The sequence below is a fragment of the Hesperophylax consimilis genome, chromosome 16 (assembly GCF_061612785.1).
Source record: "Hesperophylax consimilis isolate HC1 chromosome 16, BYU_Hcon_1.0, whole genome shotgun sequence".
Taxonomy (NCBI): domain Eukaryota; kingdom Metazoa; phylum Arthropoda; class Insecta; order Trichoptera; family Limnephilidae; genus Hesperophylax; species Hesperophylax consimilis.
The window spans coordinates 2,441,847-2,455,027 of NC_142851.1; the positions used below are offsets into that span (position 1 = coordinate 2,441,847).

Sequence of the window (13,181 nt, forward strand, 5' to 3'; positions counted from 1 at the left end):
AAAGTATTTTTTACAGACCTGAGGAGATTGATTAAGATGTTTACTATGTAATTTAAATTTAAACAGTTTGTAGTAACTGTACTCCAATAATTTTTCGAAATATATGAGGGGGGGGGGGGTTGTTAGAGAATTTTTGCAAAACATAATTCCCTACAAAAAATTTCATATCCATGGGCGGGGTGGTTAGACAATTTCTGTGAAACATAATTCCCTACCAAAATTTCCAGTGTATAATTCCCCAGAAAAAAATTCACATCCTGGGGAGGGGGTGTTGTTTGGGAACTTGTGTGAAAGATTATTCCCCACAAAAAAATTCAATATGTGATTCAATACACTTATTTTTCAAATCCATGGGGGGTGGCTACGAAATTCCATGACGATAAATACCCCACAAGTACCCAATAAGTACCAATAAAAAATACCTACTACAAATACCTGTCAAATATGCCTGGTAAAAATACCTTTTGAAAATACCCGTAAAAATACCTGGTAAAAATACCTATCAAAAATACCCATCAAAAGTACCTATTAAAAATACCTGGTAAAAGTACCTATCAAAAATATTTACCCCGTATAAAATATTAGTGAGAATTTTGGAACCATGTATTTTGGAGTAGTGGAGTAGAAGTACAAAGTATCGCATACAAATACCCGGTACTTTTACTACAATGAGTACAGGTATCAAAAAAATACCGGTTATAAATTTTTTTACCGACCTGAGGATTGATTAAGAAGAAGTAATTTGTAAACTATACTGACATAATTTCTACCCACAGATTCCCCACAATTTTTCTAAAAAAAAATGATTACCCCAATAATTAATTATTCGACATCCATGGGGTTGTTAGAGAATTTCCGTGAAATATAATTCCCCACAAAATATTTCAAAACCATGGGGGGGTTGTTAGAGAACTTCTGTGAAAGGTACCTAAAGGTTATACCCATAGACTAAATACAACTAGACTAGGTGTAACCAGTGAAAAATAACACCAACTCAATTTTGTTTTGGTTCACGTGCACATTTATGAAAAGGCGCACGCATTGTGTCGCAATGCGAAATGGGCACTGTGCATTGCGTTTTACCTTTTGTTGGTCTAGAGTTAAGCTATTTTGCTTGTCAGCTATGCTGGGCAAGTTCATTTTTTCAATCACAAAAATAACCCAGTTCCAAATATTTTAGATTGTACCTATCACGGACTTTATTTTAGAAAATGTAATCAGCTATCTGAATACAAAAATATATCAGTACCTTACAGATCGATTGAGGGCAGCGTATTAACAAATGTGAAAAATTCAACGAGATTAGATTTATTTCCGGCAAATTTGTGACGTCACATGCATAACACACCTCCAAGTGATTCGACCAATAGGGTGATTCAAGTTAATTATTATCACGTGGTGAGAATACGAAAATCACGCAACCAACGCGTGATACTTGTGGATGTATTAGTCGTCTAGCGTTGACACGCATTGAGAGGCGCGACAACTCATGTGTATGTGTGATTTATTTGGTCCGTGCATTTTGCTAATCAGGGTTGTATTAAGTCGTCATTGCCTTTCGGGCTTCGCCTTTTCGATTTTTTGCAGAAGAATTGATAGAAATAAAATTGCGTCATTTAATAACTTCATTTATTTTTTGTGTATTTTCGCTTAGGTTTCCACATAAACCGGAAAAAATGGAGAAATGGTTAGAAGCAATCCGCATTCAATTATGTGACAATAACTGGGTACCATCAGCAGGAAACCGCGTTTGCTCTAATAATTTTCACGCCAAACATATTTATTCAACTGCAAGCGGCTTCCGATGTGTAGACTGAAAAGCTTTGCCTGTTATTCCGGTAATTATTTGGTTTGATTTTCGTGTGAAAACTTAAGCAAGTTTATTATGTATTGATTGGTTTTAATTTTTAAGTTTTTTTTTAAAACAGGTTTTAATTGATAATGTCGTTGTTTATTGGACAGTTGCTGTCCACCATGGCCACAGGTCCTGCGAAAAGAGATACCGTCATTGTTTCTTCTCGAACAGGACTGGTTCTGGATCCTGCTGAAACTTCTTCTGTAATCGACAAGCCGGTTGTTCCTCTACCAGAATTGCAACAACCGATGTGCGTGAATGCCGTAAATAACACGTAAAATTCTATTTAACGGGCGTAAATAAATAAATAAGTATGTATTGTAATCATGTAACCTCCACCCCCTCCCCCCTTACCACTCTCCCATACGATCACTAAAGCTCTGTCCTCATCATTGCTGCTTATTCATTTGCGAACCGGAACGCGAGCCGAACTACGAATTATGGGAAAGGAACGAAGCAATCTTATATTTCTTAATAAGTCGTGGTTCAGCTCGCTTGTGAACACGCAACATTACTCTCTCTTTATGTTAATCTTACATTATGTTTAATGAAAAGTCGTTTAGTACTTAGGTTAGTTTTCAATAATGCTATCTTGAAGAAGGTTGATAAACTAGTTGACACAATGTCTCAATTCTAACAAAGTGGTTGAAGACAAAATAACTTTTAATTGAATGATAGTAGTATGATTATTTAATGCTACATAGTGTTGTTCTAGTCTCTATAATTTTTATGTTACTGTTAAACGTTTTACTAATATTATTTTATATTCATCAGCTTTAATTATTTTGTATAATTTTCGATAGCTTACTAGATATATTCTGTATTAAAATGCATGCAAAAGCCCGACTGGGAATAAAACCAAAGAAAATAAAATGATGTCAAGTCACAAAGTGATTGCTTTCTTCAATATTTATATACCATTCTATATAAATACAAAAATAAAAATAAAATTAAATTTAAATTAATGTAAATTAAAAAAAAAACCTATGCACAGTAATAAAAATATAAACGTTTTTGGTTCTATAGGACCTGTATAAAATTCAAAAACACAAATAAAATAAATTAAAATCATTTTGTGTTTTTTATCAATTCTTTTCCTGATTCAGCCCTTATTCAGCACATAAAATTTGCTGTAAGTGTTAGTTTCTTTTTGGTTTTATGTCAATATTACAACACCTCTGACAACAAATTCTCCGTGCTTTCGCTTACGAGTTTGAACGGTTGTACAAAGAGTTTAAACAGAGTTGGGTTGTTAAGTTCATCTCCATATTTGTGACGTACGCGCTATGTGGGGTCATTTTTAAAATGGATTTAATATAGACAGGGCCAATCTAGTATAATACATCAATGGTTATACCCCACAAAAAAATGGATATGTGATTCCCGGTTCCATGTTAACTCAGCACAGTGACAATTCAACACACTTTTAAAAAGTGAGATAAAGTCATTAGAAACGATGAAAAAAATTTAAACCTAACCTAACCTACTTAACCCAGTTAATAAAGTTTTTGTTTCATCACTTTCCATGACTTTATATAACTTTTTAAAGATGTGATGAATTATCATTGTGATGATTTATCTGGTCACCGTGATTCCCCATAGTAATAATTCAAATCCATTTGGGGGGGGGGGTTTTAAATTTTTTATAGTGAATACCTCACAAGAGTCCCAACTGCTCCCGTCTGGAGCCAGTGAAACTATGGCATCCCCAATTGGGGGATGTTGTGAGGCTGAAGGTAAGTGGGGAAGGGAAAGAGGAAGGTGGGGAAGTACCTGGCTATTCAGATCTAGTCACTAAACACGGCTAAAGCCATTTGGAGCAACGTTTCAATTCTGAATGGTGGTCTTACACCAGGGCGATACTGGTAGTATCTTCCACTCTGGCAACGAAATTCCCTGTCGAAAAGTTCCCCACCTTTTTCCGTTCCTAAACGTGTATTAAAAATACCCATCAAAAGTAACAATTAAAAATACCCATCAAATTACATATTAAAAAATACAGTGTGTGGCAAGCCTACGCACGACGGAAGTGAGACTTTTAGTATTCTTCTCTCTCTCTTTTCATTTCATATTATTATTATTCAGAATGCTGTACATTATAGTTTTAAAAAGCATAAATTTATTTATAGGCGTGTTGTTAACAAATGAAAGTTTAACTAGATTCCTAATATTGACATATTTATAAGTAGAATGTGATAAAAAAAATTAAAAGTTATAAAAATATGGGATTCGAACCCGGGTCCTGCATAACGAGTGTCGAACGCTCTGCCTCTAGACCGCGAGGAGAGGTATCTCGCGCGACGAGAACCGCGTATACAACGTGTACTCCTCAATTGACTTGTCCCGCGCAAATTTTCGTTTTCAAACACGGCAAATGAATAATATCACATAACGTCTCGTTAACGCTTTATATAGGGTTGAATCGAAGATATATCGGCAGTGTGAAGTCATATCTGTCGTTTTTCAAAATATTTCCGTATATTTGTCCGTTTTGGAAAAGATCTATCGTAAAAACTTGTCACGCACGTCTGCGAGGGTAATTAGTCGCGTTATCGGCCTTGATTAGTAATTTTAATGATTCAAAATAAAAATAATTAATCAAAATACCGAGCGACTCTATCGGCTCGATTTGTAAGCTATATTTCGACCAAAATATCATATAGGTACCGACCGTTACTTCTAGCCAATTACTCGAGTGAACACCTGCCGGTCTAGAGTCTCACTAAATGGATTTAGACATTTCGGGAGACTCTAAAAAAGTTAAGGTTAAAATTAACAAATTTATGTAATTTTTTACTACATTATTACAAATCATGTAGATATATTCTTATATGTATGCCTGACAAAGTCGCAGCACGAGAGCATTTTATCACTTTTCCTCGTATTAAAAAAAATCACGAAAAGAAAAAAAATAGTTAAAGCGGGGATCGAACCTCGGTTCTTCACGACGACAGTCGGGCGCTCTGCCTCTAAACCGCGAAGCTGAGTTTGGAAAGTGACCTAAACAAGGTATATAATATTAGCTAGGCTCCTATAGCGAAATGATCACGGTTTTTCGTGACGGTCATAAGTCGGTTTTACTCCGGTCCTCGAAAATGCATGACGCGCGTAAAGAAGTTTCACTTCAAAAATACCTAATAAAAATACCTAGAAATATTAGGCCCATTATAAAATACTACCTGTACTCACTGTACCTAGTAACGAAAAGTAGTTACATAATCCACCTGTAGGGCATTGCTCACTCAGTGCTGGATTCCATACAATATTTTTCGAAAAACATATCTTATAAGGTTTAGCCAGCGTTAGCAATGTAAGCGAGAGAAAACGTAAAAAAATACGACTTGATTGTAAAACTTCCCCTACTTTCTGTATGTATTATTTATATAAACCTTCCAGAAGAAAATCTCTAAATTATTGTTAAAACCATTTCAAAATCCGTTGCGTAGCTTAGACGAACTAAGCACACAAACAGACTGACTCGAATGGCGACTTTGTTTTATACTTTTTAGATCAGATATATATATAAATATATATTTTTCATACATATTATAAAAAGAGATGGGAGTTATATGAGAACTTGTCATTTGGTGTCAGATACAGCACATTTACATACATCATGGATGTAGGTTACTGATGAGCATAACCAGACTAAATGAAATCTAATATATTATTTTTTCAGTTGGATATTCGGAATATCCGTCGGATTGGTGGTGGTATCTTCTTGCTACCACTGGTATCTAATAAGAAAGGAAAGAGATAATGGTAAGAGAAATACACTAAATATTATAATAAACTATCTTACTTTTTCAAACACAGCTAATTTATTGTATTTTGTGGCACCAATTTAATGAAAAACAATTAACATTTCGTATTAACCACTTTTTTATTGTGTGGATCCAACCGACATGTTCCGTGAACTATGCTCACCTAATCAGGGTTTACCTAAAACTAAATTTCAAATATAGACATGTATAGAGATATAGTGATAAAAGGAATGAGGAGGGCGTATAAATTATTTCACCGAAATCTTAACAGATTCGATGTCTCTATTAGTTCAAAATGAATCGACAGAATGCAATATTGGTAGAAACAGACGCGTTGAAATCAGATTTTGTGAAGCGCGTCGAAGTTTCTTCAATTTTGCTAGTATCCATTTCTTTTATTATTTTAATGTTTTACCTGTTATTGTTGATAATAAAACTTAGTAAATAAGTGGGTACCTTCAGCTTGTTTTGTTAGTGATTTTTTATCGAATCGAAGTGGGCAATTACCGCACATTTAGCTATATTTTTTGGTCGTTTAAAATAAAAAGTCATTTAGTTATGGTGTATTTTGATTGTAATTTAATTTTGATGATAATTAATTAAATATTTTACTACACTTTATTGTTTTTTAATATGTTGGGTAGGACCAAACCAACGCACATTCAAAATTACTTTGCGGGCAATCATTCATTACCTGTATAAGATTTATTTATTACTCGCCATCTACCGGCAGAATAAAAAAGCTGTTCTGAATTCTTTAGAGGCAGAATGTCCGCAGATAGTGCTCACGTACTCCGTGATCCGCCACCTGCGCGACCTCGGCAGGAAGCCTCGCGCCGGGGACAAGCTGCAGGTGCTGTGGGGGCTACGCTTCCTCTCAATCTGCTTCGTCATCCTGGACCATCGCTTCGGGACCGCTATCTCGGGGCCTATATCCAACAAGGAGAACCTTGAAGAGGTAAACTAACTAATGCAGCCAGTCAATTATAAGCCAGCCTAGCAGTTATGTCTCACGACGAATGTGTCTCCTGAAGCCATTCCCGCTATGAAGCCCGAACAGCCCGACAGGTCCCGATTTCAAATCTAGTTTGTGCCAACAACTTTGCTATCAGTATGTAATTCGGTTATGATGTTTTTGGTTGCAGAAATACCACTCGTTCACGTCGGTGTTCATCTGCCACAGCGACCTGTTAGTGGACTCCTTCCTGGTGCTCAGTGGCCTGCTCAGTGTCCACGGGCTGCTGGGGAGGAAGGATGCGCCCATGAACATTCCACTGCTGGTGTTGTACAGATATATAAGGTATTAACTGACTTTTAGCCGGCGTTGTACGAAATCAGATGCCGACCGTGTCCTTATTCTTGTTTTGAAGGTCAAATGTGCGAAATTTTATCAACCTCTGAACAAAACTGTAGATTTGAATAAAAATCAAAGGAACGCCGACCGCTACATGCACTCTTTTTTTATACGTAAATATATAGTTATAAGTTAGAAAATAGATGATTTATAGTGTGACAAACAAGATAATGCGCCAGAAAATAGATGCACAAAAACAGATCTTGGGAAAAGGTGGGGTCAACCGGAAAAAAACCACCAATCATCATCCTGGATACCCAAATAACTTCTGCAAATGCGAAGTACGTGAAGGTCAAAACGTATTATTTAGTTTGCTCTACAACACACTTCTTTCATATGGTTTGGGGGAAACAACCGAGACTATTGAGACCCCACCTGTGCACTGTGCACTGTGCACTGTGGCAGCATCGTATCACTGTGCATACTGTGGCAGCATCTTATCACTGTTCATGCTGTGGCAACATCTGATCACTGTGTATGCTGTGGCAGCATCTTTTCACTCTGCATGCCAAAGATATTAGAAGAACAAGATATGCCGTGTTGGCCGCCGGACCGTAGGCGGAGTATTACCTAATTAGGGTACTTTGAATACTATCGGGACGTGTACGCACAGAAATCTGTTCTATGCATTAGTGCGGATACCTTAGCGTAAGCGAAGGTGTGCAGTAGTATTGGTGAACAAAACCGGCGACACTGGGCAAAACAATTCCACACAGTATGAACTGCTCATAGCACATCTCTTTCTTCTAATATCTTTGGTGCATGCTGTGGCAGCATCTTATTCCTATTGACATCAAATATTTTGTTTGTTTGAGACTGCAAAACATTTGTAATTTTTTTTCTTAAATTCAGCACACGGCAAACGGTGATACCGTGGGAGTTGGCACAATAGTACGGTAGATAATAATAGTTCATGATTTATGCTATTTCTTCGTTCAAAACCTTTTATTCTTATTTCCAGACTAATTCCAGCCTACGCCATGGTGATCTTCTTCACAGCGCAGGTTCTGCCCCTGACCGGCTCCGGGCCCCTGTGGCCGGTCATTCTGGAGGTGGAGGGCACCTACTGTAGAGAGAACTGGTGGACCAACCTTCTCATGCTTAGTAACTACATCAACGTGGAACAAATGGTAAACAAAACAGGAGATAGGTACTATATTATTTTACGTCAAGTCTACTTTTGTATTTATCCAGCTACCCGTCTCAGACCGGACATTGTCTAGTGAGGCGGGTAACGTTTTTTCTTTTACATTAACTTCACACAGGAGGTCCTGGAAAGGAAGTTCTGGGAAGGAAAAGGTATGAGAGGTTTTTATGAAACTGGGGGTCAGTGTATACAGGAACACCCACTGCGGAACAAAATCCGGCTGTGGCGGTCAAAGGGTCTCACTCAACCGGCCTCTCCTGATCCGGTCCGACGCATCCGACGATGAACCTGGGTACCACTTATAATCACTAAATCTAAGGCAGAGGTATTGGCTATCGAGCGGGGGCGGCAATGAGCGGGCGGCAGTTTCTCGCAAAATTCTGTCAGTAAAATGTTGTGAAATGTTTCCAGTGCATGGTTCACTCCTGGTACATTCCCGTGGACTTCCACTACTTCCTGGTGTCCGTGATCGTGTGCGCGCTGTTCCGCATGCGCTCCCGCCTGCTGCCCGCGCTCACTGTGCTCTCGCTGTTAACCCTGGCCGCCGTGCTCACTCCCGCGCTCATCACCTTCTGTTACAAGCTGCCGGGCACGCTGCTCTTCTTTGACGAGTAAGTGAACACGAAATGCCAGTTCCATCCATAGACATTATCGTTGATTAGTCGACCTTTGCTAGCTTTGCTCGCAAATCGGAAAGGCGGTTGACAATTGTTCTAATCGACTAAAAGCTGCTTTGTTTATCGAGCCCGAATTTTAAAACAAAACTAAATTATTATTTTGTTTTTAAATGAACAAAAAGAGATTTAAACTTGGGGAAACGGGTTTGAAAATGGTCAGGAAAAGCTACTAAAAGTTAGTACACAAAACTTGCTTCCAAAGCGAACACATTTGCAAACGATAAACAACTTACTTATGATACTTATTGCAGGGTGGTTTTTAACCGACGAAACATTGATTAATTTAAAGCGCATGGCGTGCTAGTGAGATTGATAAAGTAACGTCTACAGCTTATTTAATTTGTCGTATCACTTCTGCTTAGTTGTTGATATGGCCGTGCTAGTCCTGCTAAACTTTATACTCTCCTAGTAGATCGTGTCAATATTCTAATACCTACTTTGGCTTCATTATATGTATCATTGTTACCCAATAATATCTGGCAGAGAGGCGTGTGGGTGGTAGAAATTAAAACTGGTGGTTCCATCAAATTCCATCAAAAGGTATTTATCTGAATAATCTAAATTGTTTTGAACATGAAATGTTTCTAGTTTTTTGACCAACCCCCGTGCCCACCCTGTCTTCAAGTATATATACATCGGTTCCCACACCAGAGCAGGCCCGTACTTCATAGGGATGATTACAGGATATCTGATTGTCCGCTACCACAAGTCTGGATCCACCAAGAGAATATCTACGGTATTGTATAAAGCAATTTATTTCAATGTTTATCTGTTGTCCTCGAAAAATCCTGCAAATTATTTGAATTTAATAATTACCAATACAAGGTGTATCCGAATATAAATACGTACATTCTAGTTTTTTTCTTCATAATATGCAGCCCCTATCTGTGATCGGTGCCTTGGTGGCCTTGGGAGGTATGCTGGCCGCCATGGCCTCAGGGACCGTGTTCTATGAGCCCTCCAGACCCTACAGTGTTGTGGAAGCCTCTTTCTACGCAGCTCTCCACAGACCTGCGTGGGCTGCAGCGCTGTGCCTTCTCATCAGTTGCTGCGTCTTTGGACACGTCCGTAAGTAGTTTTTTTTATATGATTATTGTATCTATACAACACTATATACCAACGGCTTAACTCTTGGTATGCCGCCGCAAAATTTTCGCCGTGCGCATCTAATTATAATCATAACTTACTTGTTTTTGCAAAAATATGTTTTTGTGAAAACCGTTACCTTCTTACCAGGTGAAGTGCTTATATGTTTATAAAAATAGTACATAATCATAATCTACCTTATGTACTTTCCCCAGGATAGCTAGGTATATTCACAGAAATATTTTTGAACGTGTCCATATGGATACGCCGGCATTTAAGAGGTTACACAGGAGGTAACCTGCAATACCTATTGCCAACTCTTCCGACTACCGAGATACCGCAGCACTATGGTAATAGCTGCCTCGATAGATTCCCCTTGATTACCCTCTGAAGACAAGAATCCACCAAATATCCCTTTGTTACCCCCTGCGCTCAATTATTCAAAGTGATTATTCCACGAAAACGGCGCTATAATCGATAAATAATCTATGTTTTTTTATATAACTACCCCTGCTTGCCTTCCAGGGCAAATTCTTGTAAATTAGATGAAAATTACTCTTGATCACGACAGAATTACAACTGGAATACGTACCTTCCTTTGAATGTGCCATTATTTCGTTTTTAGCTCTTATATCCATTCTACTAAGTTGGCAACCATGGATCCCCCTGGGTAAACTGGTGTACGGAGCATATCTGGTGCACATGTCTTTGCAGATCAGGGCGGTGGCCATGACGAGACAACCATACCACCTGGATCCACTCATCATAGTAAGTTCTTAATCTTAATAGTTGTATGCGAGTTTGCAATTCACAAGTCGTTGGGAAAACAGGTGTCAATAAGGGTGCATTCTACCATCTCTGCTAAGAAAAATATACGCAGCCAACTTTTCAATGGTACCTAATGTTATTTACTAAATAATTTTTACTGTAATATCGTTATGAATAAATTTGGATGATTTTTTTCGTTTAAGTAAATTGTAACAGTCATTTCTTTCGACGTATCTGTTATTATTTACAATTCTTTATTTCGTAATTGAGTTTACTATTAGTGTGACGAATGTGTTGTGTAATTTCGCTAAACGTTTTAACTTTATTTACAGCTGGGTCAAGGATTGGGAGACATGGTAATCTCGTTCGCTGCATCATTCTTGCTATATCTCACCGTAGAGGGCCCCATCAGACAGGTCATCAACATGATCATCTTTCCCAAAAAGTAAGAAGCGAAAGTTTGGCTACTTCCTTTTTATTATCCCCAACGAACAAGACCTATCGTGCTCCATTTATTTCCGCATAAAATAATAGGTTCCCTTTTTATCCTCTCTAAAATCTTTTGAAAGCTTTGACCGCTTCCAGAAAACGACTATACTCCTGCCGACTCTATCCTCCTCCGGTTCCTTATTCCCACCTAATATATTCTACTGTCTTTTTCATGGAACGAAAGTTGAAATCGATTCAACTTTGGGTGTCTATCGCATTGGAAGCTTGTTTCCACTAATCTATTTAATAGATTCTAGAAAAATATCATATGATAGGTCAGGATCCTTGACGGCCGGCATAGTCCAGTGGTAACGCATTGGACTGCCATTCCGAAGGTCGCGGGTTCGAACCCGGCGTGCGCAAATAAATTTTATTTGATTAATTTGTGTTATTTCACAATTAATTAATTAAAATAATATATAGTATATTTGCGGCACGTTCCAGAGTGGAAGATACTACCAGTATCGCCCTGGTGTAAGACCACCATTCAGAATTGAAACGTTGCTCCAAATGGCTTTAGCCGTGTTTAGTGACTAGATCTGAATAGCCAGGTACTTCCCCACCTTCCCCTCTTTCCCTTCCCCACTTACCTTCAGCCTCACAACATCCCCCAATTGGGGATGCCATAGTCTCACTGGCTCCAGACGGGAGCAGTTGGGACTCTTGTGAGGTATTCACTATAAAAAAAAAAAAGGTGGGGTCCCAGTTTTATAGTTTTATGGCAGTTTGCCTCCACACTAAATGGCCACACAAGCTTACGACTCCAAATTCTACACTTTCTTGCCGGTTAATTAAATAGAAGCCTTTATGGTTAACAATAACTCTCAGCTGTAATCGTTTTCCCAAAACGATCGAGATATGTTATTTATGTTTCGCAAAAAAGCGTAAAATAACGGTAGTTTATTTAGATTTGTTTTAGACTTGTCTAGACAAGCTGAATTAGTAGCGCCATAATTGCGTGAAGGATGTTTATTTAGATAAATTTTATATTGATTATTTATTTCAACAGGAAAAGCAGTAGTCTCCCAGTGAGCGAGGAAACCTTTTCGCAAACAGGATACAACAATAAAGGAAACGACGTAGAGCTGGATACGCAGGAGAAGGACTATCCTGCTGTCAAGCGTAAAGACAATGATATAAGGGGGATTTTTGTCAAGAATGATAATAATAACGAAGATAATAAGATAAATCATTTCTGCGAGATGAAATCTCACATGTAGGTAGTAGGTAATTGAATATGGAAAATGTGAGAAACCCCCTCATCAGTGCTTTGCGTAAATAAAAAAAAAAACAGTGAATGAAAACTTTTTGCTAATTTAGTTTACTTGTTAATTATTTTTGGTGGGTTAATTATACAGGTGAAAATAATTCATATGTAACATATATTACATGATTTAGTGTTTTATTAATATACCTACGCACCTTGGTAAAAGTTGAGAATAAGTTGTTATTGAAGATTTATTTCTATTTTTTAACTTGTTAACGGCCTCCCGCAATAGTGACCAAATTTCTGTAAAAGTTTTACGACTTCTGATAATTGAAGATAATATATCGCAAAAAAATTTGAGATTCGAACAATATTTAAAAGTCTAAACAAATCCTCCCTGTGAACAGTTCCTCACAGCCGTTCCCACTAATTAGTACATAGGTAGGTAAGTAATATTAAACATAAATTTCTAAAATCAACCATCTATAATAATCCACCATTTTGAAAGAGTATGCCAATTTATCAAAAAGTCAAAATAGTAAGGAGCAAGCAAGTGATTTTCTTTGTTTCTAGAAAGTAGAATAAGATTATAATTGTATAATAACGGTAATCCAAAGTCCATTGTGTGAAAGAAATACATACATTTTTATTTATTAACTATTTTTATTATAAAACATTGTTATTACTAGAATTTTAATGATCTGCAGGTTCTATAAATAACATAACTTAAATAGGACATTCATAGAATTCGCAAATTAACGTTGAAATTTGATAAATTGTTCAAATTCTATGAAACAACCCATAACCTAACTTTAAATTTTGAAGAATTGTACA

General features: G+C 37.4%; 1 protein-coding gene across 1 annotated transcript in view; it reads left to right on the plus strand.

Annotated features, from left to right (window-relative positions):
- Positions 1 to 12,360, plus strand: part of LOC149416534 (nose resistant to fluoxetine protein 6-like) — a 42,193-nt gene extending 29,833 nt beyond the window's left edge. The window contains exons 4-13 of the mRNA XM_089641267.1: positions 5,535 to 5,617; positions 6,381 to 6,577; positions 6,765 to 6,919; positions 7,935 to 8,103; positions 8,532 to 8,731; positions 9,386 to 9,533; positions 9,676 to 9,865; positions 10,509 to 10,651; positions 10,984 to 11,096; positions 12,150 to 12,360. Coding sequence (XP_089497393.1) covers positions 5,535 to 5,617; positions 6,381 to 6,577; positions 6,765 to 6,919; positions 7,935 to 8,103; positions 8,532 to 8,731; positions 9,386 to 9,533; positions 9,676 to 9,865; positions 10,509 to 10,651; positions 10,984 to 11,096; positions 12,150 to 12,360 — 1,609 coding nt within the window. The remainder of the gene's footprint in view (positions 1 to 5,534; positions 5,618 to 6,380; positions 6,578 to 6,764; positions 6,920 to 7,934; positions 8,104 to 8,531; positions 8,732 to 9,385; positions 9,534 to 9,675; positions 9,866 to 10,508; positions 10,652 to 10,983; positions 11,097 to 12,149) is intronic.
- The last annotated feature ends 821 nt before the right edge of the window (positions 12,361 to 13,181 follow it).